General features: G+C 47.2%; 1 protein-coding gene across 9 annotated transcripts; it reads left to right on the top strand.

Annotated features, from left to right (window-relative positions):
* Positions 1–1,537: 1,537 nt before the first annotated feature.
* Positions 1,538–12,139, top strand: CDC25C (cell division cycle 25C). 9 transcript variants are annotated; one of them, XM_062587599.1, is made up of 14 exons: positions 2,831–3,712; positions 4,201–4,286; positions 4,368–4,401; positions 4,948–4,981; positions 5,128–5,205; positions 5,966–6,097; positions 6,570–6,653; positions 6,914–7,066; positions 7,329–7,430; positions 7,781–7,843; positions 8,180–8,278; positions 8,470–8,603; positions 8,723–8,834; positions 11,350–12,139. In XM_062587599.1, exons 1-14 carry the CDS (start codon positions 3,561–3,563, stop codon positions 11,488–11,490), a joined length of 1,404 nt encoding a protein of 467 aa, XP_062443583.1. In that variant the 5' UTR covers positions 2,831–3,560; the 3' UTR covers positions 11,491–12,139. The 9 variants fall into 9 exon arrangements, with proteins under 9 accessions (XP_062443586.1, XP_062443583.1, XP_062443582.1 ...); XM_062587598.1 differs by having other exon boundaries at positions 5,966–6,109; XM_062587602.1 differs by lacking the exon at positions 4,368–4,401 and having other exon boundaries at positions 1,538–2,900; positions 5,966–6,109.
* The last annotated feature ends 9,866 nt before the right edge of the window (positions 12,140–22,005 follow it).

Genomic DNA, 22,005 nt, shown 5'->3' with positions numbered 1-22,005 from the left:
TGGCCAAAACTGCAGAAATGGGCTTCCTGGGCCTGGCTGTGCTCTGCCAGTGCAATTCCTCAGGAGGTCCTCAGGAGCAGAGATCAAACAGCAGTGCCTCTTTGGAAGGGGAACTAAAGTCTTTTCGAAAGTAAGAGTCCTCTGGAGATACCTGAGATACAGTTTGGCATTCAAAGAGATGTGTTGGCTGCAAGGAGCCTGTCAGAAAAGGTGGTTACCTGGTCTGCATTGCCTGGAAGGCTTATCTTAAGATACAGGGTGAGGACTTGCCAGGAAGCTCTCTCTGCATGAGACAAAACAGGCAAGCAGCCAAAACATCTCTACTTCTGCCATACCAGCTTTTCAGCCATATTCCCCATGTATCCTGTGAGGGGATCAGTACCACAATATCCAGCCTAGCATCTGCACATCCTATGTAGTAACCCCTTTGAGGCAAGGTCCTGCTTTTAGCTCTCCACTGGGGGAGGCATGCCTCACCCACTGCCTTTCCTGGAGGAGGGTGTGACCCCAGTTGTGTGTTGACTGACATCAGCCCAACCTCTTAGCAAGTCACCACAATTGCTCATGCTCCATATGCAAGGAAGCTGCACTACCACAAAAAAGGCTGATTTTCTACCTCACCCGCTACTGCACAGCTGCTGTCCAGTTCCCATTGCTAGTGTTACCTGATGGCTGTTAAGAGCTGGAGCCACTTATTTCTGGATGGCGGTCCCAGAGCGTGTGCTCTCTACCCAGATTTCCCTAAATAGATGTTTTTATTCTGAGCAAGTGAGGAAGGATGCAAACACTGTGGGATAAGTGGGGTAGCAAAAGACATTATGTAAATAGAGCAAGCCTCGGGGGGGAGGGGAGGGCAGGACAGAGCAGGTGGGGACATGAAATGATGAAATCTTCATCGCTCCAGCCTGTATTCTGGGTATCCAAAACTTACTTGCTTTTCCCTTAGCCGAGCATTAAGTTATCCCAGTTGGAGTCTGGATGTAAAGGAAGAGAGGTGATTACCTCCTTCACTATCCATGTTTCTCAAAGAAACTGACCAGAAAAAATCTGCTGTGTAAGTGTAACAAGACACAAAACTGAAGTGCAGCAGATGCCAGCCACAAAGGAGCACGTAGAACAGAGCGTGTTTACTTCCTGACTGCCAGCTGCCACTTCGTTCCTGATTTGGGAAGAGAAGGATGGAAAGGAAGGGATGTGGAATGGGGGGCAGAGCCAGAGGGTGAACAAAGCCAGACCGGGCAAAATCAGAGGGGCATGATCCACCACTGTCACCAGGCCAGCGGCAGCACAGGGGTCCAGCGGGACTGCAGTGGCAATAAGTAGTGACTGGAGCTGTGAGTGCACCTCCTAGGCAACCCGGGAGTGACCAGTGGGCAGGGACCAAGGTGCTGAAACTGCCATGCAGTCGCTCAGTGGGTGTTGGCTCCTCCAGTGGCTGCTGCTGCTCCTCTATGACTGGCACAAGCACAGTTGCAGCATGGCAATCTCAGTCTGGTCCAGTCCTGGTGCAGGTGGCAGCAGATAGGGCCCACCACAGCCTGGTGGGATCGGGCCGCACCAGGGCCACTACAGTGTCATCCAGCAGCAGCAGGGGCAGGTCGATGCCTCTCCTGGGTGGTGCAGCCAGGCAGCGGGGTCATCCACGGGCAGCCACAACCAGGCAGGTCTCGGAGGCACTGGCTCAAGCTGTGGGCCAGGGCACGGAGCAGCTGGTGAGGGCACCAGGCCATGGTGGAACAGCCACCACATGGCTGGGCAGGGCAGTGGGAGAGCCCACACCTGGGCCAGCTGCTGCAGCACCCCACAGCTCACACATACCTGTCCCTCCACTGCACCTCCTGAAAAGGTTTCTTCAGAGTCACCGGAGCACACTGACGTGGCTCCCAAGAGAGTGGCCAGCCCCTGCCTTGCAAACAAACAGCCATCTCGTTCACAAGTCCAGCAAAGAAACACTGTTAAGTTACCCAATGTATTAAACAAATTGCAAGCCAGGGCTGTTTCTCTGAAATGGGTTAGAGTAAGTGGTCAGGTCCCCTCCCTCTGTGCCACAGCAGAATGCCTCTTTGGTGAGCATTACAGTAAGAGACCTAAGCCCACAGCCTGGAGTCGCATGTCCCAGTGGCTGTCAGACTCCAACCCATGCAGCAATTATGGGACAGAGATGGGCAATAGCAAGCACAGGGCACTCTGCACCTAGTCCTTCAGTCCTCAGAAAGCAGCTAAAAGGATTTCAGAGTGGGTGTTGAACACTGCAGACAGGGAAGCTGGGACCATAAGAGCTGGCAGGCATCAAGAGCATATTAGTCTCTCCTCTAAAGAGACCCCACATGCCATGCAGTGCAAAATCTCACAGGATGCCTGGCATGCATGCTAAACCTCTTCCCTTTAATAAGCTTGAGCTGCCTGAGAATGTAAGTGTGACAGACACTGGCAAGTGAGAACACAGAGGATCCATAGGTTTGAATATGACTAAGATTAGCATGACTAGATTTCCCCGTTTTTTCCTTCCCTCAAAGGAATTTTTTTCTATATGACTGAGTAGGCACCTAGGGCAACAGATGGAAGTGTCTTCCAGAAGTCCTTGTTCATCTTGGGCAGAACACCTGCTAGGAGGATCCCAGGCATGCAGAGCTCGTCTCCACAGCTTGATCTGCATGTCCCAAGAGCGGCGGCTATATTTCTTATACTTGTTTGGAGTCTGAGGGTGAACTCCTGGCCTCCGAGCAGCCCTAAGAGCAAAGTATAGTATCATCAGCAATTAAGAACCTTCTTAAAACCCTCCCTTCTGGCAGCAAGTCTCTTCATTTCCACCCAAATGCCAGAACGTCATGGAGAAACACCCAGCTGCCCTTCTTACAGGAGACTGGTGGAGCACTGGGATTATACCCTCAGATCTCAAGGTATGAAAAAGGTAGTGAAGTTACTCTGTTCAAAGGGAAAGGGCTGTCACACTGACATTTCAAGTACTTTTCCCCCAGTAATATCTACAGCTAGCCACAACAAGGGTTGTGGGAAATTGAGTAGATCCAGGAACTGTCTCACTTGGGGACTTGCTGACAGAAGAGCCAGTAGCCCACAGTGTTCTTCCCATAGTCAATCTGCTTCTGCCTCCTGCGCAGGACCATCTCATCTTGCTCGACATCCGACCTGGAAAAGGAGCAGTCAGCACTCAGAAAGGGCAGTGCAGGCCCTAGCACTGCAGCTCTGCAGTGCAAGCACTGACCTGGCCACTGAGCAGGACCCTTGCGGGATGCTTGTCCTTGTCCCGACACCAACACTGATCATGTTTACACCAGAGGAAAATGGCTGTGATAACAAAACCTGCCCAAGATAAGAGGAGATTATTCAGCTGAAGAGGCTCTGCAAATAAAGTAGTTTATCACTGGAAGCGCTGCTGTCCAGCAAAGAGCCGCTGCTGTCCAGCATGGTGGTTAGGGCCGTTCCAGCAGCGGCCTAAGAACCGTTTCACCGGGGTCGAGCACAACTCGAGCCCGCAGAGCACCGTGGGCCCCTGGGAGAGCCCCGGGCAGGCGGGCTGGGCCCTCCCCGCCGCCGCCAGGATGGGCCGAGACCCAGCGCCACCCGCCCTCACGCACCCGTCAGCACCCCCTGCCGTGCGGGCGGAGCCTCCTTTTAATCGCCGCGAGCCACGCCTTCCCGCCAACCGGGCCGTGATTGGCCGAGCCTCCTGGGCCCGCCCAATGCCGAGCAGGTGCGCGCCCCGCCCACAAGGCCCGTCTGCTCTTTCAGGACGTGCTGTGCTCGACCCCCGAGCGCCGCCTCCGCCGCCCCGATTGGCCGCTGCTGGCGGCGGGCGCTGCGATTGGCCGCGCGGGGCGGCGGGTGGGCGCGCTCGCGTTCTGTTTACGTTCAAGCGCGGCGGCGGGCGGCATGGCGGGGGTCGGGGCGCCGCGGCCCCCGGGCGGGCAGGGCCCCCGCGCGCGCCCCGGCGGCGGGGTGCGGCCGGTGCCCAGCCTCAGCCTGGTGCCGGAGCCTGCCCGCTCGCCGCCCGGCAGCCCCGCCCGCCCGCGCACGCCGCTCGCTGACCTGGCGCGCGGCTTTCGTCGGCTAAGCACAGCGCCCGGGTGAGCGGCGGGTGGGGTCCAGCGGGCAGCGGCCGGGCCGCGCGGGGGTCCCGCGGGCGGCGGGTCCCGGGCCGGGCCGGGCCCGTGGCCGCGCTGACCGGGCCGTGCCTTGCAGGGCCTCCCCCACGCGCCGCCTGGAGCTGTCGGGTCTCAGCGCCGCCGACTCGCCCGCCTTCGGTGCCGCCGCGATCCCCGACGGCGGTAAGCGCGGGGCCCGTCGGGGCCTGCCCGGCGCGGGGCCGCCTGCCCGAGCCCCGCCTCACCGAGCTCTCTCTCCCGCAGGCTGGGAAGAGTCTCCCGGGGCGCGGGACGGCCCGTAAGTCGCGGCAGGCCGGAGCTTTGTGGCCGTTTTGTGATAATTATTTGCTATGCTGAGCGAGGAACTGGAAGGGTGTATATAGCCTCCGGAAGGTTTGCCTTCTGAGCTCTGGTTCCTCTGTGCTTCCGTAAAATATGTATGTTAATGTGTGGCCTTTGAATGGGCTCCATAAGATAATTTAACAAGCAACCCTTCCAAACTTATTCTTCTAAGTAGATGGCTTATTTACTCAGGATTTTAGTCATTGACAGATGCATCTTTCTGGCCCCAACACTAGCCAGAAATGCTTTCTACTGTGTCTTAAGTGATATGCCATGGTTGCTTTTTAAGAAATTTATAGTGCTTCTTAGATGACTGGCTTACATTTTTTTTAAAAAAAGAAATCACTTCAGAGAAAAGAAGCTGCTGAGATTTAAGTGGGACGCAGAAATTGCATTTACCCTAGTTAAGGCAGTACTCCACATTAGCAGATGAAACGAGATTACCTCCTGCATGCAGCTAGCTACCTGTTGAAAATCTGACTGGCAATTTTCCTCCCTGCAGAGTGTCACAGAAGCAGAATGTGAGACCTTTACTGGTAAGCAGTTCCCCTTCCCTGGAAGAAGGGCTACCACACCTCTGGGGGGACAGCCAAAAGGAAGGCAATGTTTATGAGGAGTTTGAGTACGGGGCTGTTGGCTGCAGTTCTCAGGATTTGCAGTGAATGTTTCTTGTCCATTTTAGCCACAGGTGTTGTGCTCTACACCAACTTTCAAACATGCTGTGCAGCAAGACAGCACAGAGATTGATAGCCCCACAAAGGTGAGTTTTTTGCTTTCAGAAAGGTAAAGGATATAGTGGACATTCAGCGATAGCTTGAAACTGTGCTCAGTACAGGCACCATAATCTGGGAGGGAGCAAGATTCTGGGTTCTGCAAATCCCTGTAGCAATTTGGGAGGAACATCCCTTATGCAGGGATTTGTGCCTACTTACTGCCTTTGTGAGTTCTGTTATATAGCCTTGGTGCTGAGGGATGCTGGCTTTCAGCACTTACTGAAGTGCTTCAAGCCTTTCTCCTCAGCCTTTTCAGGAGAGTGACTGGTTTCAGTACTCAGGCTGGCGAGTACCTCAGGCTCTGTTGTTTCAGAAGAAGGGCCCAGACCCTCGGACCCACTTCTCTCCTCCATTTGTGAGTTCATGCTTCAATCTCAGTAGGGTGCTGAGGCAATAGTATCATGGTAGTACGTGCCTGGGTCGGGAAGGTCTGACCTTCTCTATGAGTAGAGAACAGGGCACTCTGCTATTTGTCTGAAGAAATTTCCAGTGGGAAACTGGAAACTGCAGAGATGTCTATGTATATGTACATCAATGAATGGTGGTTTTGTGATGGAGCAGCTAGTGATTTTGCCATGGAACAGCTATAGCTAATGCTCAAAGGGATCAACCTGTTCAGCTATGCCAAGAAAGCTTCGTCGTCTGCAATTACGTTTGCCCAGCAATAGCAGAACAAGTGTGAAAGTTGAGCAGTGCTATAGGGCAATACAGGGTATAACCATTTTCTGTTCCCTTGTCCCCTGGCAGGACATAGGGAGCTTGCAGTCTGAGATGAAAGATCTGGGCAGCCCAATTGCTGTCACAGGATCTCATGCACAGAACGTATTGGGGAGCCTGAGTGGTTTTGCAGATCTGTTTCCTGATGAACAAGAGATGGAGGTAAGCAGGGAGGTAAGCACAATAGCTTATGCTTCATAGCATGACTTGCTGGGTAGGGAAGTAAACATTGCCTTTTTTGCTGGGCTGAATTGCCAGGTTACCATGAGCCCCTATGCATTAGAGAGCATTTCTGCTGTTTTGCTCAGGTTGTTTTTGATAACTTATTTTTAAGAGGAAGTTCTGGGCACCCCTGTAGCAGATAGAAGGTATAGACCTACTTCTCTTCCATGTCTGGGGAAATGCAGTTCAAAGACACTAAGACATGTAGAACAACCTTCCTGGATATGTGACCAGGATACGTTTTCTCAAGCGTATTTTACTTTCTCACTTGAACATAATCTCTGCGTCAGCCATGGATGCAAACACTCACAGTACTGTGGTTGTGGCAATTGCCCGTGAGCTCTCCTAGTGTTTAATGCTTCCTGTGCTTTTCACCCTTTTTTTCATCTCCCACTCCTTCCCTACTCATTAGAAGCTGGTAGCTAGGGATCCGTTTTCCAGCATGGCTGTCTTGCTCTCTGGACCCCTCCTCACCCAGGACATCAGTATCAGTGAGGTGAGTGCATTATCTTACAAATGTGTTATGGGGAAAGGCCTAGACAGTGCCCAGGATTTGAGGCAACAGCTTTTGCTTGTAGTCAGTTGTATGGATTTGCATAATTTGGCATCCACTCATTGTCATGCCAAGGGCAGCTATTTTACCTCTAGCCTGACAGGACTCTGTAGGAAGGGACCTGCATAATCCCACTAAAGGGTTGACAGTGCTGCTCTCCCAATGTGTTGTCCTCTGTGACTTGTTTTTCTACTCTGGGCCAGGTCTCTATGAACAGAAGCCGTTTGTACCGCTCACCTTCAATGCCAGAGAATTTGAACAGGCCAGTACTGAAACGAATAGTAAAGTGCCAGGACAATGAAACTCCTGTAAAGGTGAAACGGAGGTGCAGCCGAGGCCAAAATGAGCCAGAGGGGGTAAGAGAGCTAGCTGTGGACATCAACCTTCTCCATTTACACTGTGGTATTTAAGTCTGGTCCCTCCGCTTACTCTGCAATTAGAAGCAGCACCATCTGAGTCTGCACAAAAAACCAAAAATCCGTTCAGGCAGCATGTTCTGGGGATAGCCCAGCCTGCAGGTGAAAAAGCCTGAGACTCTACACAGGGCTGCCTATCGGACACTATAGAGCTGAAGTACTCACATACTGAGAACAATTGCTGATAGTTGTTTTTTTGCAGAGTGGGACCCTGAAGAAGACAGTTTCACTCTCCAACATGGACATCATAAAAATCCTAGATCAGGACAGTGGTCTCAGACAGCTCATCGGGGACTTCTCCAAAGTAAGTGTCTGCTCTCAGACAGAGCAACTGAGAGGAAGAGCTGCCAGAGACTCGGTTTTTAGAACTGAATGATGTGCAACAAGATGAATATGTGAAATGAATTCACTTGGTCCCTCTGTGAAACAAATGTGTATTCAAATGAAGTACCTGTTGCCATATGGGGGCATAAGGAAGAAGACAGTGATGATTCCAAGAAACCTCAAATTGCATTCTGATATCCATTTATGGGTCTTTTGGGAGGGAAAGAGGGAAGAGCTGCTCTAGATATGAGTGCTGAGGCCCTATGGGGCTTTATGGACAAGAAGCCTGAGAGTAATTGCTCTTCTGAGCTGTTACTGCTGTCTCCTCAGGTGTATGCACTACCAACAGTGACAGGACAGCACCAAGATCTGCGCTACATCACTCCAGAGACTGTGAGCAATGGTCTTTCTTCCTGTCCACTCCTTGTGAGACTAGGTGTCCTTCTTACCATACATAAACATGCTGCCCAATTGTTTCTTTGCCTTCCTTGTTTATATGCTTCAAAATCTAGGAAGTTTAGTAAGACCTGGTGCTCTGTGTCATTTATGTAGCCCCTTTGCTGTTTCTGGAGGTTGGCTAAGGTCATGGGTGTATTTATATTAAACCTAGTGAAACCTTCCCAGACAGTTCTTACTATGCAGCCACAGCACTCTGCCTTGGCCATTCCGTGCCCCACTTTCTTTTCCACCATTACAACTCTATAAAAATAAATATTTCATGTTTTACAGGTGGCTGCTTTGCTCTCTGGGCAGTTTCAAAGCCTGATAGACAAGTTCTACATCCTTGACTGCCGGTACCCTTATGAGTATAAGGGGGGGCACATCAAGGTGAGGGAACTGGGTAAGCCATAATGAAGGGGGCTGAGAGGGAGGGGAAGGAGCATGGGTGGAGAGACTTGAAGAGATGAAGCAAGATCATGGGAGACAGCAGCATGATTGAGGTATTAAATAGGTTTGTCATAACAGGCTGTCGGGTAAGGTGATGTTGCTGAAAGCTGATGGCTGTCTTCCGTATGCAGGGAGCTGTTAACTTTTACAGGCAGGAAGACATCTTTGAATTCTTCCTGAAGAAGCCTCTCCTCCCTTCTGTGCCACAGAAACGCCTAATCCTTGTGTTCCACTGTGAATTCTCCTCTGAGAGGGGCCCCAAAATGTGAGCTCTAATCTTAAGTATTTCCGGTGGGTGGGAAGAAAGCGTCTCTAGCAAAAATAATGGTTCATGCTGAGACGTAAGGCCTTCCTTGGCTGATGCTCCCTTCTTGGCATTCAAAGGTGCCGCTATCTTAGGGAAGAAGATCGTGCTATGAATGAGTACCCTGCGCTGCATTATCCTGAGCTGTATGTCCTGAAGGGAGGCTATAAGGAATTCTTCCCTGAGTACAAGGTAATGGCAGGACTTGTGGGCAAGAGGTAAAGATTGGAGGAAATACCATGAGAATACTCTGGCATGGTATAGCCATCTACCCATGCCGATCTGTTTTGGAAGGGTATAGGAAGGCAGCAAACATGGGACTGGTATTTCCCTGGAGTCTAGCAGTTTGTGGCATCTTTGTATATAACAGCCCTCAGTAGGATTTTCTTCCATAAATTTTTCCGCCTTATTTTTTTCAAACCAGTGTAAATTTCCAGCATTCATACTGCCCCATAACTGACTTCCTGAGCTTAGCTGTACATTGTGTGTTTTGAACACCTGCTTTCTTTTGGTGTCTACAGCATTGTATTGAGGATCTGTGTAGTTTTCCTGTTCATGCTTTCCAAGCCACTTAGGCATCTTTTAGACCTCTGGCAGGTCTTCCTCAGATGTTTCATCTTGACTGAAAAATCTAGCATATTCAATTCTTCCTTGCCAGGAAACGATTTCATGCTTCATGCTCACCTGTGCCACCTTCTCTGTGTCTTCTCCAACTGTTACATTCTTGGAGATGGAGGGCCAGAAGAACTTTATAAGCTGCATAATGATCTTCCCAGTTTTTTTGTTTATTCTTCACATTTGATTATGTTTTGGGTTTGGCCATTACCGAGCTCATGAGAACCAATACTGTAACAGGCAGTTTTGTGAAACTCTAAGACCTTCCTTGCAAACAGTCTGTGCAAAACTGATCATTGCTTATGCAAAGCTAGATTGTTTTCACCCTACATGAGTTGAGGTAGCTAAAGGTATTGGTGGAGTTCCTGACTCCTAGTTTGTTTCAGAGAATAGTTGAGGTTGGGGTCTGAGCCTCCTGCTCAAAGCAGGATCAGCTACAGCAGATTGCCCAGGACTGTGTCTAGTCAAGTTTTGAGTATCTCCAAGGTTGGAGACTCTACAACCTCTCTGGGCAACCTGTTGCAGTGTTCAACCATCCTCACCATAAAAAAAAATGTTGTTTTTGTTTTTTAAGGTTCAGATGAAACTTAATGTGTTTCAATTTGTGCTCATTGCCTCTTGTCCATTCACTGGATACAACTGAGATGAGCCTGTCTTGATTTTTTTGTATCTTCCCATCAGATATTTAAATGCATTGATAAGATCTGCCCTCAAGCCTTCTCTTCTCCAGGCTAAATAATCCCAGGTCTCTCAGCCTCTCCTCATATGAGAGATGCTCCAGTCCCTTAATCATCTTTGTGGCTCTTCACTGGGCTTGTCCCAGTAAGTCCATGTCTCTCTTGTGCTGGTGAGCCCAGCACTGGGCACAGCACTCCAGTCTGAGTTTGGTCTCACCATTGCTGAGTAGGGGATAATGATCACCTTCCTTCACCTGTTGGCAATACTCTTCCTAGTGCAGTTCAGGATACTGTTGGCCTTTTTCACTGCAAGGGCACACTTCTGGACTATGTTTAACTTGGTGTCCATCAGGACCTGCAGGACTGTCTCTGGAGGACTGCTTTCCAGCTGGTCACCCAGACTGCACTGATGCATGAGGTATTCCTTCACAGGTGGAGGGATTTGCACTTTCCTTTTGTTTAACTTTGAGGTTCCTCTCTGCCCATTTCTGTAGCCTGCAAAACTCCCTCTGAATAGCAGTGCAACCAATCTGATGTATCAGCCACTATTCCCACTTCTGTATCATTTACAAACTCGTTGAGGGTGTGCTTTGCCCCAGGATCCAGGTCATTAACAAAGATGTTAAACATTATTGGACACAGTATTGACCCCTGAAGTATACCACTAGTGACTGGCCTCAAGCTGGACTTCATGCTGCTTATCACAACTCTTTGAGCCCAGCAGCTCAGTCAATTTTCAGTATGCCTCACTGTCTACTTATCTAGCCTGTACCTCATCAGCTTGTCTGTGAAGATGTTATGGGAGGCAGTGCTGAAAGCCTTTCTAAAGTGGAGATAAACATTATCCACTGCTCTCCCCGCCCTGTTCACCAAGCCAGTCACTTCATCATAAAAGGCTATCATGTTGGTTAAACACTATTCCCCTTTTTAAATCCATGATCACCTTAATATGTCTGAAAATGGTTTCAAGAATTAGTTGCTCCATTATCTTGCCAATGATCAAAGTGAAGCTGACCAGCCAGTTGTTCTCCAGATTGTCCTTCTTAAAGATAACCAACATTTGTTGTCTTCTGGTCCTGAGGAACTTCTCCTAGTCACCACAACCTTTTAAAGATGATTAAGAGTGGTGTTGCAATGACATCAGCCAGCTCCCTCAGCACTCATGGGTATATCCCATCAGATCCTATGGATTTGTGTACATCCAATTTAAGTATCCTCTAACTTGATTCTCCTCCCATATCAGACAGTGGACTGTGCTCCTGTCTCACCTGTAGGTCCTGGCTATCAGATAAGTCATGATTCTGCCCACAGAATCTGCCAGAATCCTGGCTCCTGTGATAAATCTCTGGTTGTATCTGCCCAGCATCCCCCAATACTAACCACTGAACGTTAAGTGTTTTCCTTTCATTTCTCAGAATCTATGTGAACCCCAGAGCTACTGCCCAATGCACCATCAGGATTTTAAAACAGAGCTGATGAAATTCCGCACCAAGAGCAAGTCATGGAATGTGGAGCGGAGGAAGCGTGACCAGATCACTCGCCTCATGAAACTGTGAGCACGAAAGCAATACCTGGAGTGGAAACTTCTTGAAAGGGCTCTGTCTTCAAAAATAAACCTATGCTCTCTGAAGATAGCCACACTGTAAAGGTGAAAGAAAGGAGCCTTGTCCTGTTGAGACTGCTAGGACAAAGGAGATCTGTTTAAAAAAGTCTTGACATTGCCTCCGAGAGACACTGGCTGAACATAAAGTCACAAATGAAAGGGTGTAGCATAGCTGCCTGGAGAAAGAACAGGCTTTGTTCACTAAAGACTGAGCCAGCTGCTAAGCTGTCTTGCCTAAAGGCTATAAGATGGTGTAAGTCATGGGTTGGACTCTCACCCCTCCTGCTTCAGACAGGAGTCTGCATGTTCCTGTTTAATATTAATGTGGATTTTTGTTGTTAGTTGTCACTTACGACTGGAATAATAAACAGGTAGAACAGAAAAAAGTGTTTTAGCACTGGTCCTTCCTCCCTGTGGCAGTTCAGTATTAGGAAAGCTAAGCATGCAAGTACATCTGGACGTGATGATTTCTCAGCCCATCACCAGCCAGGATCCGGTATGCCCAGCAAGTCAGTCTCCAGCAACTGCCGCTACTAAAGACCAGCAGTGACAGCTAGAAAAATGCTAACCCCTCTATTATGTTTTATTGATATGTCAGCTATGGTCTTCCCAAGCAGCAGCTATTAAACCACAATTATAAGTAATTCTTGAATAATGGCTCACTGTAGTTGAATTGCTGGTATCTCCATTTAGACTCTTTGGGGTGGGGATGACAAAGCTGAAACTCTGATAGCTTTACATATAAAGCACAAGCCAGTAGATGAGGTTAGCAGATAGCTTTCTCTAGGGAAAGCAGCTAAGGGTGGCTGTTTTCAGAGACTGAACTTCATCTAAGCTTGGTCTATCTTGCCTCTTCTAACACCCAAAGGTTTGCAATGGGCACTGAAAATGTGTGTAATAAGAGAACAGACTTAGCTTTGTGACCCCTGAAGTTAAAATATTACCAAGCTAAAGAAATACTTAGGCTAATTGATGATTAACCCTCATACAGTAGCAGCTTGTATGTTCTGCTTTATAGTCAAGCTACTTCTCACCACAGAGCTTGCAACTACAATTAAAAAAGGCACAAAATGGAGGCAATGATAGCAGAGGATAGAAAGAAGCAAATATTGCTTTTCTGTTAGAATTCGGTTAGGTGCCAAAGGAAAAAGAATTGTAATCTACCTGCCATCTGTTCTGCTGGTGTCTTTTAACTTTCTCCTGCCCCAAGGAGAAACATTTTTGAGAGCCATTAATCTCAGAAGTTCATATTCACTTTTCAGCTCTTACCTAGCAAAACTCATCTGAGAGCAAAAGATCTTGTTCAGCAGTAAAAGAATTACCTTTTCCATGCATCTGCTGGAGATGGTAGCAATAAACACAGTACTGTCCCCATCAGTATCTTCTTCATACCACTCTGTGCATGCTTGTCTTTAAGGGGTGAGGTGACTCACAGAGCTGCCTTTCTCTTGCTGTGCATCCTGTAGGGCTCTGCCCAATGCTCCCAGGCACAGTATGGGAAAGGGACCCACAAGATGGCACTCCTGCAGCACTGCTGGGGAGCATGGCCATGTTCTGGTGCAGCAACCGCTCTTCCAGCTCATCTCAATCCTAGAAAAAAAGGAAGAGGAAATTAGAACAGGTGTCACCTGATAGATGGCACAAACAAACTGCAGAGCCCAGCAGAATATCTAATGTTCTGAGCCTTACCCCCCATCACCAGGGTATTATGTGAGCTGCAGACTCCAGTACAGGAACTGTACCCTGTATGTGTGTGATCAAGCAGAGGTAGCTCTGTACTCCTTTGTGATAATGCTTTGTGTTACTCCTGCCTATCCTGCCTTCCCACATCTGTGACCACCCAGTGAGCAGGGCCCTGATCTGGGGCTCTAGCTGGGACATCATCTTTCATTCTATTACAAATTACCTAGGTGTTTAGGTAAAAGAGATACTTGAGTGATAGATACTAGTGATAGAGCTCCTTTAAAGCCTCTTTGAATGGAGCACAGTGAGGTAGCTTCCCAGGCTGTCAACAGTATCTCGCTAGAGGCTAGTAAGTAGCTGGATGCTTATAAAAAAATGAGCGGAAGAATTAAAGGAGAGGTTTTTTTGAAGGGAAAGCAAAGAAATTGGAAATCCTAGAAACTCTGTTGCCAGGGGCAGGATTAGTAGAAAAAGCTTTGTCCATCTGGACACAGCAGCTCGATGTTGTGGTTCAAAGTCCTGCCATGTGGGAGCGGCTCGTACCTGGGTCTTTCCTGGTAGTCTGTAAAGCACCTAATGCTGCTGATGATAAGATGCAAAGTAAACATCAGCCCCTGTGCTGATGCCCTGCCATGTGCCCATCTCTGTTATGACCAAAGAGGTGAAAATGTGCAGGAGTGATTAAAATAAAATCCTGCTGCAAGCAGCTGGAGCCTCCTGCCTCCAGTGTTGTCCTCCACCTGGGGTGAAGGTGGGAGCAGAGAGAGACTGATCTTTACTAGCTAACATGCCTGAGGGTCTTCTGTCTCATGGCTACAAATGAACAGAAATCCAGTCCATTTCACTACAAAAAGCAGCTTGTAGGGCTGCTACTGAATCAAGGGGAAATAGCCTAATACATATTCGGTCACTTAATTCCTCTTGTGTCTATTTAGGTACTTTGCCAGCCTACACAAACAGTAAAATCTCATTCTCAGTTCCACTATTTTCTGTCTGTTATCATTATCAGTACAGCCTGTGCCTCTGAACAGCTGCTGCCCTTAAGGCACTGCAGCGTGTGCCTGGGTCTGTCTTGCCACTGCCACATCCACTGTCCTGCATGCTAGTTCAGCTTTACTTCAGGCAAGGAGAGAGCAAGTAGCTGCTTTGACAATAGGCATCCTCAATATATCAGGATCAAAACAACAATCCAGCATTTGCAGGACTCTTAGTGCATCACTTAAATGTCTTTGAATCAAAATCTAGTGGAATGTGTTATTAAATCTAGGCTGTGGTTGCTACTTGTTCCATGCTTTTATCTCTGAAAAAATAAGGCTTAAGGTAGTACAACAGTGGTGTTAGAAGGAACTCGTGCTTTCCTCTCTTTAAGAAAGATTTTGGGATTCCCCTTACAAATAGGTTTCCTTTTGACTTGCTCATGACTTAGGTTGTTCCAGAATCTCTCAAGCAAGCATGTTCACACTAACCATGCCATTAGACAAGTAGTCGGAAAGGAACTTTTAGGAAGTCTCTAGTCCAAAGCCTCCTCTAGGTGGTACAATCACCAACACTAGAGCAGGTCAGCTGTGGCTTTTCCTACACGTCTTGAAAAATGCTCGAGGCTGGAGAGGCCAACATTTCCCTGGGTAACCTATTCTAGCATCACATCAACTTAGTGAAAAAGCTTTTCCCAGTGTTCTGTCTGAATCAGTCAAGCTACCCCTTGTGGCCATTGCCACTTGTTATGTCATCTGCCATTACTAGCAAAAGTTTGGCTTTTTCATCTTTATAAATTGCCTTGAAGTAGTTGTAGGATTCTAACAGATGGCCTCTAAGCCTTCTCTTTGTCATCCGAACATGCTTAGCTCCCTTAAACTCTCTTTGCAGGGTCACATGCTACCATCTTGGTAGCCCTCCACTGGACCCTCCCTAATTCTGCCACATCCCTCTTGAACCTAGTGGGTAGGAAACTGCACACAATATTTTGAGGTGCGTCTTCACCAGTGCAAAGCAGAAATTCTCCGGCCAAACTCTTCCTAATATAGTGTAATATGCAGTTTGTCTTATTCAGGATGAGAGCACAATGATGCAGCCTCCAAGTCCTTTTCAGTAGGGCTGCTACTCAGCCAGTCAGCTCACAGCCAGTATGGATGTATGGGATCATTCTGCCCTGTTGCAGAATTTCAAGCTTCTTCCTGAAATTCACAAGTTTCTGTTGGCCCAGCCCTCAAATTCTCAAGGTCCCTCTGCATTGTTGTCCCTCTGTTACTCAGCACATCAATTACTCCCCACTAAATTAACGTCAGTGTAAATTGGCTAGTTCCTGTTTCCTGTGGGATGACTTAAGAAGAATTATTCTTACCAAAGATGTAGCCTGTCCATTGAGATATACAAACTCTGTAGCTATCCAGACAGACACTTAAGTGTCTCAGTCTTCCTGTTGTGAACTATACTGAGGCTAAAATACAGGACCAGCTTTGAATGCTTTAATTATAGGAAAAAATAATAGAACTACTGGAGCCAAAAGTGGCCAAATACCACAGGTGCTGAAGCAAAAAAGAAAACTTTGGATAGCCAGTTTGGACGGCAAGTCCCTGAACTTTCTTAGGCAATAAGCAGGCAGAGCTGTTCAGGGCACTAGCACTCATGTTAGGAAACGAGAAAGGTTTTGTTTGGTTTTCTATGAATATAGTCATTAACTTCTGCTGGCTTGTTTGCTTTAGGTTAATATTTCCATAGTGTACAGGTGTTAATGTGAGTTGTGAATGTCTGCTGTCTGTCTCTAGCCCAGTAAAGAGCAGAGTGTGGTGCTGTAAATATTAGCCCAGGCAGAGGTGTTTGCACAGCCTTCCTCTATGCTGCCTCCTGCAGTAGCGCTCTGTTAGTACACCTCACAAATAGCCCAGACTGTCTTGAGTCTCAGCATGTTCTGCTTACTGATGAGCAAAGGCTGCACTGCTCTGTGACAAGCTCTGGTTTTGACTCAAAAGGGGTTATAGTGATCAATTCTATAAAATGCAGCAAAAGTGCTCATACGCTATAATCTTCAGAAGATGACTATTATACTATACAAAATAAGGTGCAACTAAGTAATTTAGCACATATTGCAAACAAAATTCTTATTTGGTCAAACTCATTCTTCCCTGGCTGTGGCAGTCTCAGATGTAGAGAAGAAATGCCTGGTACATCACTGAAATTGCTGCAGTGGTATACAGTCATTTCAGAGGGAGACTTGTGTTCTCATTTCATCCAAATGAGCGCCCCAGTGTCCATTGCTGTTGAGCTGAACAGAAGATGAAAGTGAAACAAAATCCTCCTGCAGATTTTGTGCGGCTCTTCCCACCACAGCCGAGAGAAGCAACTCTCTGCTGAGAGAGTTGATGAGAAAATAGCACTGGCATGTTGAATGAACCTGGTCCACAGAGGAGCCTGCCTGCACCTCACACATAGTCAAAAATAAAATGTAACATAGATATGGACTGCCATGTGCCCAAACCTGCTGAATGAGTTCTTACTGTGATAAATGACAAATTTTCAGGCACTGTATCAAGTCCTCCATAGCCTGGAAACAATCTGAGGTAGATGAACTGTGATAGCTCCAATGAACTTCAAGAACAACACAAAGAATTCTCTTGGTAAAAGCCTGGAGTAGCATCGAAACTGAGCTACTCCATCTGGTGTTCTATTAACCAGACATCCATCTGGGCCACTCTGCTGAACCCAAAGAACATCATCATTGTCACTGGGACCCTCGTGAAGATTCTTGTTGCCACAGCAAGGCCAATGGAAGGCCTTTGTACATGTTGTGGTCCTGACTTCTTGCAAGGTCTGGATCTTTTTGATGAACTGTTCTGGTAGTGAAGCAAAAGGTAGGCAAACTGTATGTCACAATTGCAAGTTAATCCTCACAATGGTCAACAACATTGGAGCTGTCAGTCGTCCTCTTAATTTTGTACATGAAGGCATTTGGCTGCCTTAGGCTGAAAGTGGATCAACATCATCCTTTCCATTTTGAGTCCAAAAATACACAGTGCAAAGCCCCTTCTCCCCAAGATGAGACAGACCAGCCCTTATTTATCTTCCTCCACCAAGCCAACATAACATGTCATGGGAGAGGAGACTATGAAAAGCCGTTGGGCAGGAGAGTTGGAAAGCAAAAAGGTTCCAATATCAATAGCCAAGAGCCAACTGTTTAAGTTACACTACCCAGTGATGGAAGCCAAGACATGACAAGAATTAACTAATCTGGCTATGAAAGGAAGTGAAAGTGAAGAAAAATGAGAGACTGAATCCAGAAGGGGAAGTTCAAGATTTTTAGCCACATTTTTGGAGGTGCTGTTTGTAGGAAGAGAAAAACAAATGCAGTATTAAAGACAGTATAAAGGAAGAAGTCTTTCAGTTTGAGTGCCTGTGGTGCATGTGGACAAGCAGTCAAAGTGGCATTAAGGTTAGGAAGATCAACTTCTGGTTTGCAGGGTTAGTAATTGAATATCCTCCTTTATTCCAAAGTTCGGATATGTAATATGACATGTATACTGACAGAGTATCTACTGCCCTGGAGTGAATAACAATCCAAAGACTAGGATCCAGAATTTGTGGCTTTTACAGTCAATTCTACTATCAGAGAGTCATTGAATGACCTTGGACCAGTCATTGCTCTGTGTCCCCATTTAGCCAACTGTAAAGCAAAGAGCATATTGAGCTCTCAGTGGTTATGTAACAGTTAATTAGCTTTATTAAGCCCTTTTAATATGGAGCTGTGGACATACAAAGAGTTAATTTTATGATGATGAATTTATTCTAATAGCTGCTATCCAAAATACCATGAATCATTAGTACTTCCCACCCGTAAGTCAGCTGATTGATAGAAAAAAAGTACCACAGCATTCATGTCCATCCAGAGAATAAAATCATTTTTATTGGAATACCTTGGGAGGTCCTGTACATGGGGTAGATGCTACTATTTTCCATTAGAGGCTGTTGGATTGTAATCTGCGTTACAAGGATCTTAGGGTCCAGAATCATGAATAATTAAACAAAAATGAGAAGCAAACTAAGGCAGTAGCAGGAAGAGTGAGGGGAAGAACGGTACATTGCACTGGTTGCGCTGCCTGTAGCGTACAGGGTGAAAAGATAGTTCCTATGACTGCTATAAAAGCATTTAGCTCTGCTAGGCTTATGATTCTCAGCAGCAACAGTTAAAACCACACAACCTCCCTGAGGATGAAGTAATTATGAACAGGCACGGTAAACCTGATGCCTGGCCAGCCTGCCTATAGCTGTCCTCTTCAGTCTCAGTGTATATATAGCAGGGAAGCATTTACCTGAGAGAACAAAAGCAGAGGAAGATGGGTTGCTCCAGGAGTCAAGCAAGTTCTGTCTTCATGGGTTTGAAGTTCAGTAGAAGGGAACTGTGCAGCTCTGAATTAATCTTGACTCTGGTTTTATGAGATAACTGGTTGCCTGCCTGACCAGGACAGACCACAGAATGCTTCTGTCCGCTCTGCAGAAAGGACAGCCCATCACACAAATACATGCAGAAAGGGCATCCTCCAACAGGTTGTTCAGGAGCAAACTCTGCTTAGACTCTACAGAAAGGAAGATGAATGTGACCACCTACCTCTGCACTCGAAGAATTGACTTCCTTTATGAGTTCAGCCAAGTCTATGCTTCAAGGTGACATCTCTACATGGATAACAGTTTGAATGAGCTGGTGTGTAACAGAACATGATTAAATAACTAAGTGATGATATAGTGCCCAGGTATGCAAAATATTGGCAAAGCTCTGACAAGAATTTCCTTACTATGCTCCATAGTCATGTGTCTGTTTCATGGCAGGACCTACTGACATCAGCAACCCCAAATCAGCTAGAATCTATTTGAATCTACAAAGAGCAAAAAAGATAAGATAAACCAAGGTACTGAAGCTAAAAGCTGAGAAAATCAGATCACAGTTGATCACAGTTTCTGCAGCTGCTTGAGTAAGGTCAAAGGCCTGAATCTTGCAGGGAATTAGAGAAACTGATCCCTGAGATTTTCCACATTAACGCAGTAGATGACCCCCATAGGTCAGAGTTGGCCTATACAATTTCAAATAGAAAAAGTGATGAAAGCTCTTGTCATAAGGGGCTGGTAATTATCCAACTCTCTGAGATCTGTAATGAGGTTAAAGTGCTGCCTACAGAGACAGAGAGGGTGTGTGTGTGCGTGCGTGCATGCATGCAGGAAATAAATAATACTGTATGCCACTGGATCCAAGGCAAAGATGCATGGAAGTTTTCAAAAATGGGACTGTGCCCCTGCAGTCTTGAGCCATGCTGACTAGTGAAGTGGCCAACCCATAACCACACATCAAGTTACAGCTCCTTCACTTGAACACTTGTCAAGGCAACCTGAAAACACTGCTACAGCATCCAGTTTTAATATGGAGAAGAATTTTCCCTTCCTTTTTAATCTGTTACAAAGCATAATTCAAAACTGAGTTAATGAATTACTTCAGTAGGCTTTTGGTCAAGATTTATAATCACAGAATCAGAAAAACAGGCTGAAAAGGACCCTGGAAGGTCCTCTAATCTAATCCTCTTGAATCAGGCTGGACCGACCTACCTCGAGCTGCTCTTAAAAGATCTCCAGGACAGATGATCTCTTCCGTTTCTCCTCTACCTATAAAAGTTGTTAATCTGTTCTAGAGGAAGTTGTATTGGGCCTTGACAAATCCATTTTTGAAATAAGTTGCAAGGCTGTTATCTTCTACATGCTAAACAACGGTGATGCATTCCAGAATTTTTCTAGAGCTTGAAGTTAAGATTCATGTTTTATATTTTCGTCTTTCTCAAGGCAGACACTGTATTTTCCATTCTCCAGCCTTCTCTCCCATGAGGTGCTGGCTATCAATTCAATGAGTTTACTGAAATCTGTCTTTACTTAGTCTACTGCTTTTGTTTTGTTGTCTTTACATTTCTCCTCCCAAGGACTGCAAGTTGACAATCACTGTCATCCAAATTGCCCTCTACATTCACATTCTCAACAGGCTACAACCTGTCAGCTCTACAACTAGTTCTCGGCTCTGCTCCCCTCCAGTGGCTGTCATTTCCTTTAGTACCAAAAAAAGTCAGCAACATATTCCAAAAAACTTCCTAACAACTGTCATTCCTGGGTGATGGATGCCTGGGCTCTCCCATGGCTGTGCCTTGGACGTTCTCTTCCCTTTCAACAATCCCTCAAATTGCCTAGGAAAAAATTCTCCTGCTTCTCAAAGCAAGCATATGCATCCATGACATAGAAGTCAACATCTCCTCTTCCCCTGCCTGTTACTCCTCACACACTGTACACTACTGTATTAGTAGACCAGCCAGAGCAATTATCCAAGCAGTTCTCCATTGTACACCAGTTTTAATTTTGACTTCCAGCTCCACTCATTTACTCTTCTCATTTCTCACAAAAAATGTTGAGGAGTTCACAGGGCCAACCCACTTCCTCTTTCCTGTTTTTTTCCTTTTTTTCCTTCTTTTTTTTTAAGTAAGCCTCATTGCTACTAGCTGTTGTTCAGTCTAACCTTGCTTTGTTTCCTCCCCTGAATGATAACTGCAAGCAATTTGCTACAAAGTTAAAAGGGCTCAGTTCCACCCACCATTTTCATTAAGCTCCTCTAACTATCTGACCACTCTTTGAGGCACAGTGAAAACACTTTTCTCTCTTCCTTACGGAGGAAGCAAGAATCTTCAGTGCCTATGGACAACTTGTTCACATTCAGAATTCTCTCACACCAGCTTCCTGCAGTAAGCAGAAGGACTGATCTTTTTAAAAATCCAAGAAGAGGGTAGCACTGAATTGGATTGTGAATACTTAATTTGTTTGCACAATTATTACCCTTTCTGTTGGGCTTTTGCAGCACACAGAGTCAGTCTCTACTTGTGCAAACAATCAAATTCCAAAAGGTTTACCTCATTTTCATATACTAGTGTTTGACGTGCATGTGTTGGAGGGGTGTTTTTTCCACATTAGTTAATTTGATTGCAAATTAAAAAGAAGCATAGCTCCCAGATGGACTCTCAGATATGCTGTCCTTAGTGCAGATCCTGAAAAATAGCTCGGCAGAGGTATAGCTGTCAACAGGTAAGATCCTGAAATAAAACCCTTCACAGCAGAGCCAACAGGATGGAGCCAAAAGCTCACGCCAACTCTTCCACTGACCAAAGAAGCTCCAAGGGGACTGCAAGCTCACGCAACAGCCAGTCAGCACCTGTACCCTACAAGGACAACTTTCTGTTAGTGGGTAGTCTCTTTTGTCACAGGACAACCTCATAGGTGCTCCTCGCTGAGCTACCAACGATCACAGCTTTACCCTTCAGTGGTAGGAAACAGCTTTACCGCTTCAGTGAGTCAATAAACAGGCATAATTTCCCACAGAACTGTTTAAGAAGTCCTTGAAATCCTGCCTGGGAAGTTCTTGGCTCTGCCGCATCTTCTGGGGACGGGCCCAGCAGTGGCGGCCAGCCTTGTCCCCTGCCCCAGCCTGCGTCCCCGCTCCCCAGCCCCGCCCGCGGTCCCTCCTCTCCCTCTCCCCCCGCCCCGCCGGGTCCGCTTCCCGGGGCGGGGGCGGTGCCGGCCGGCAGCACCCCGACGGGGCGGGCGGCGCCGCGCCGCGCCGGCTGTGCCGAGCGGAGCAGAGCCGAGCCGAGCCGAGCCGGGCAGGTTGTGCCGTGCCGAGCCGAGCCGCGCCGCACCCACGCCGGCAAGCTGCGCGCAGCATGTGAGCCGCGGCCCCGGAGCGCCGAGTGAGCGACCGCCAGCGCCGCGCTCCAAC

The sequence above is a fragment of the Rhea pennata genome, chromosome 14 (assembly GCF_028389875.1).
Source record: "Rhea pennata isolate bPtePen1 chromosome 14, bPtePen1.pri, whole genome shotgun sequence".
Classification (NCBI taxonomy): domain Eukaryota; kingdom Metazoa; phylum Chordata; class Aves; order Rheiformes; family Rheidae; genus Rhea; species Rhea pennata.
The sequence above is the reverse complement of the archived record's forward strand: the minus strand, read 5'-3'. Positions and strand labels throughout refer to the sequence as shown.